This window comes from Cebus imitator, unplaced genomic scaffold, assembly GCF_001604975.1.
Source record: "Cebus imitator isolate Cc_AM_T3 unplaced genomic scaffold, Cebus_imitator-1.0 Scaffold658, whole genome shotgun sequence".
NCBI lineage: Eukaryota > Metazoa > Chordata > Mammalia > Primates > Cebidae > Cebus > Cebus imitator.
Genome location: NW_016107973.1, coordinates 503,761 through 506,820, shown reverse-complemented (window position 1 = coordinate 506,820; position 3,060 = coordinate 503,761). Strand labels below are relative to the sequence as shown.

At 47.5% G+C, this 3,060-nt stretch overlaps 1 protein-coding gene and 1 long non-coding RNA gene across 2 annotated transcripts in view; one reads left to right on the top strand and one right to left on the bottom strand.

Annotated features, from left to right (window-relative positions):
• LOC108295770 overlaps positions 1 to 3,060 on the bottom strand; it is a 57,242-nt gene that overhangs the window by 11,953 nt on the left and 42,229 nt on the right. The gene's annotated exons all lie outside the window — the stretch shown is intronic.
• Positions 148 to 1,741, top strand: LOC108295771 (protein BEX1-like). The gene is made up of 3 exons (XM_017518068.2): positions 148 to 287; positions 684 to 762; positions 1,116 to 1,741. The coding sequence occupies exon 3, from the start codon at positions 1,121 to 1,123 to the stop codon at positions 1,505 to 1,507; it is 387 nt and encodes a 128-aa protein (XP_017373557.1). The 5' UTR covers positions 148 to 287; positions 684 to 762; positions 1,116 to 1,120; the 3' UTR covers positions 1,508 to 1,741.

Below are 3,060 nucleotides of genomic sequence, written 5' to 3'. Positions count from 1 at the left end.
GAGAGGACGGAGATGAGTGACTGGGCTGTGCGCACTGGGGCACCGCGCACAGATGGGAGGAGGGGGCTGTCTGTGCGTTCTAAGAAGGGAGTTTCAGTTGACTGGCTGCTGGCCCGTGGGGGTTGGTGGGTAGGAGGTTGAGCTTGGCAGTGACGCGCGGCCCTCACGTGACCGGGAGCTGCAGAGCTACGCAGCCTTCGGTGCAGTAGTCACTCGCGTCTGGCTACCAGCTCCCCGCTGCCCTGCGCTCGGCGGGCTGGCATCCGGTCCCGGGAAAAGCGGAGCAGGTAAGGGCCCCGGGCCCGCGCGCCCTGGCCTGGCCGGCGGCGGCTGACGGACCCAGGCCACGGGCGCAGAACACTGCAGGGGGTTCCCGCCAGCTTATTTTACACCCCAACATTCTTGGGAACATGGGGATCCTCTGAGGTGGGCAAGCAGGGGCGGCTGGGGGTCCAGGGGCAGCAGAGCAACCAAGAGCGATGGAAAACCACCCCGGAGTCCTTGCAGAAAAACGGGGAACACCTCGGGAGGGCAGGGCGGCCGAGGGTCGGGGCGGGGAGCGGGAGTCGCGGGGCGCTGGCAGTGAGGAGGGCCCGGGCCAGTGAAGGAGGTGGGTGGCGGAGGGTCCTCGCTAGCGTTCCGCTGCAGCAGCCCCCACTCCCCGCACCCCGGCCCGTCTTCAGGTCTGTGAGGCTAAGTGTCCCGGCGGCGCACCTCGCGGCGAGAATCCGGAGGAGGAGGAGACCGCAAGGATAGGCCCAGGTCAGTGCGAGGGACGGTGGTCAGGGCGGGTGCAGAGTCCAGTTAGTGGTCCCCTCCCAATTCCCCCATCTCCCGTCCTCCATTTTGGTGCCTGCCGAGATCTGGGGATGGATCTGTAGGGAAAATGGTGGGTTTGAGTGGAGGGAGGGGAAAACACGAGAAGTGGGGGGGCTCGAATGAGGGCCCCCTAGTGGGCGCATGAAGCCTCTCAGGTGGGATACATGAAATTAAACAAAACAAAACATGTTGATATCCATGACGCTGAATCCTGAAAATGAGTAGTCGTGCCTCTGTCCTCGGTACTGAAGCGTTCACCAGTTATTCAGCCCCTTCTCTCTCCTTTTGTCTCCTAGGAGTAATGGAGTCCAAAGAGAAACGAGCGTTAAACAATCTCAGCATGGAAAATGCCGACCAAGAAAATGAAGAAAAGGAAGAAAAGAAGCAAGTTGCTAATAAAGGGGAGTCCTTGGCCCTCCCTTTGGATGCTGGTGAATACTATGTGCCTAGAGGAAATCGTAGGCGGTTCCGCGTTAGGCAGCCCATCCTGCAGTATAGATGGGACATGGTGCATAGGCTTGGAGAACCACAGGCAAGGATGAGAGAGGAGAATATGGAAAGGCTTGGGGAGGAGGTGAGACAGCTGATGGAAAAGCTGAGGGAAAAGCAGTTGAGACATAGTCTGCGGGCTGTCAGCACTGACCCCCCTCACCATGACCATCACGATGAGTTTTGCCTTATGCCCTGAATCCTTATTAGGGATACAGACCCCTGCTTTCAATATTTACATGTTCATGATGTGCCCTTGTTGTAAACCTTTACCTGTCACTTGTTTACGTGGGTCTCCTGTTACCAGCTTCTAATTCAATATTGTGTTTCTGACCCAGTCTGTAAGATTTTTGTTAGCAGAAGAATTTTACCTATTGCATGGAAAGATGTTCATTATATATTGTGAAGTTAATAAAGCACCTTTAAAAAGTAATCTCTGTATTCTTTTTTATTTAAAAATTTATATTAATCAACTTAATACATGAATTGTACTGAAATTAAACATACCAAAGGATTAATATAGGGACTCGTTCTGTGAGATGGGTTAATGTATTTTTTATATTTTCTGTAATTTGAGAAGAATTGAAAACATTTTTAAATAACCTTTGAAAGCAGTAGAGTTGCTTAATAAATACTTGCTGATCAGCACTATTCAAAATAGCAAAGACATGGAATCAACATAAATGTCCATCAATGAGAGACTGAATAAAGAAAACGTACATATACATCATGGAATACTATGCAGACATAAACACAAAGAAATCATGTCTTTTATGGGAATGTGGATAGAGCTGGAAGCTATGATCTTTAGCAAACTAATGCAGAACAGAAAACCAAATACTGCATTTTCTCGCTTATAAGTGGGAGCTAAATGAAAACTCATGAACACAAAAAAGGGAAAAACACACACTGGGATCTGTAGGGGTGGAGAGTGGGAGGAGAGAGAGGAACATAAAAGATAACTATTGGGTGCTGGGCTTAATACCTGGGTGATGAAATAATCTGTATAACAGCCCCCCCACCTGCCCATGACACAAATTTACCTATGTAACAAACCTTTACATGTGCCCTGGAACCTAAATTAAAGTTTTTTTAAACAAAGAAAAAAATACTTGCTGATCAAATTTGGATCTCTTAGGTGAATAAACCAAGGAATTTGTATAAATTGGGGGTGGCATTTCCTTCACGACTGGAATGAGGTCATTTGTGTAAGATCTGTGTTTACCTGTTTTTTCTCCCAACCACACTTAATATGCAATGCTCCCATCCTCAGATATTCCCTTCAGATATTTAGCAAGAGTGCTCAAAGGTAGGTCTCACTAGTCCAGCATACCTCCTATTCTCAGAATTGAACTGTCTGTTGGCCATGCTGATTTCTTCCTGATGAGGCAGGCCCTTAACAAAAGTAAAATTAATAATGACAGAATTAGGAGCTATGAGTTTTTGTCTGGGTTCAGTTACTAAACAAGTAAATAACTTTGGATGTATAACTTTGATTACTTGCCATTACTAAAGAAACACTGGGTTCATTTAGTAATGTCATAATGTTTCTAAAACTATGCTAATCTGCCACCTGTGTGAGAATCACCAGGGGACTTTCTTGAAAATGTGGTTTGTACAAAGTTCTAGGTTCCCAACCTAGATCCCCTAAATGGGGCTTCAGAACTTTTGTTTTTAGCAACCTTTCCTGGTGATTCTGATGCACATTAATGTCTAAATTGTTTCTGGTATGTATATATTTACTATGATATC

Bases quoted from the DNA above. Each gene is read 5' to 3' on its own strand.
- LOC108295771 (XM_017518068.2), top strand. From the start codon at position 1,121: ATGGAGTCCAAAGAGAAACGAGCGTTAAACAATCTCAGCATGGAAAAT.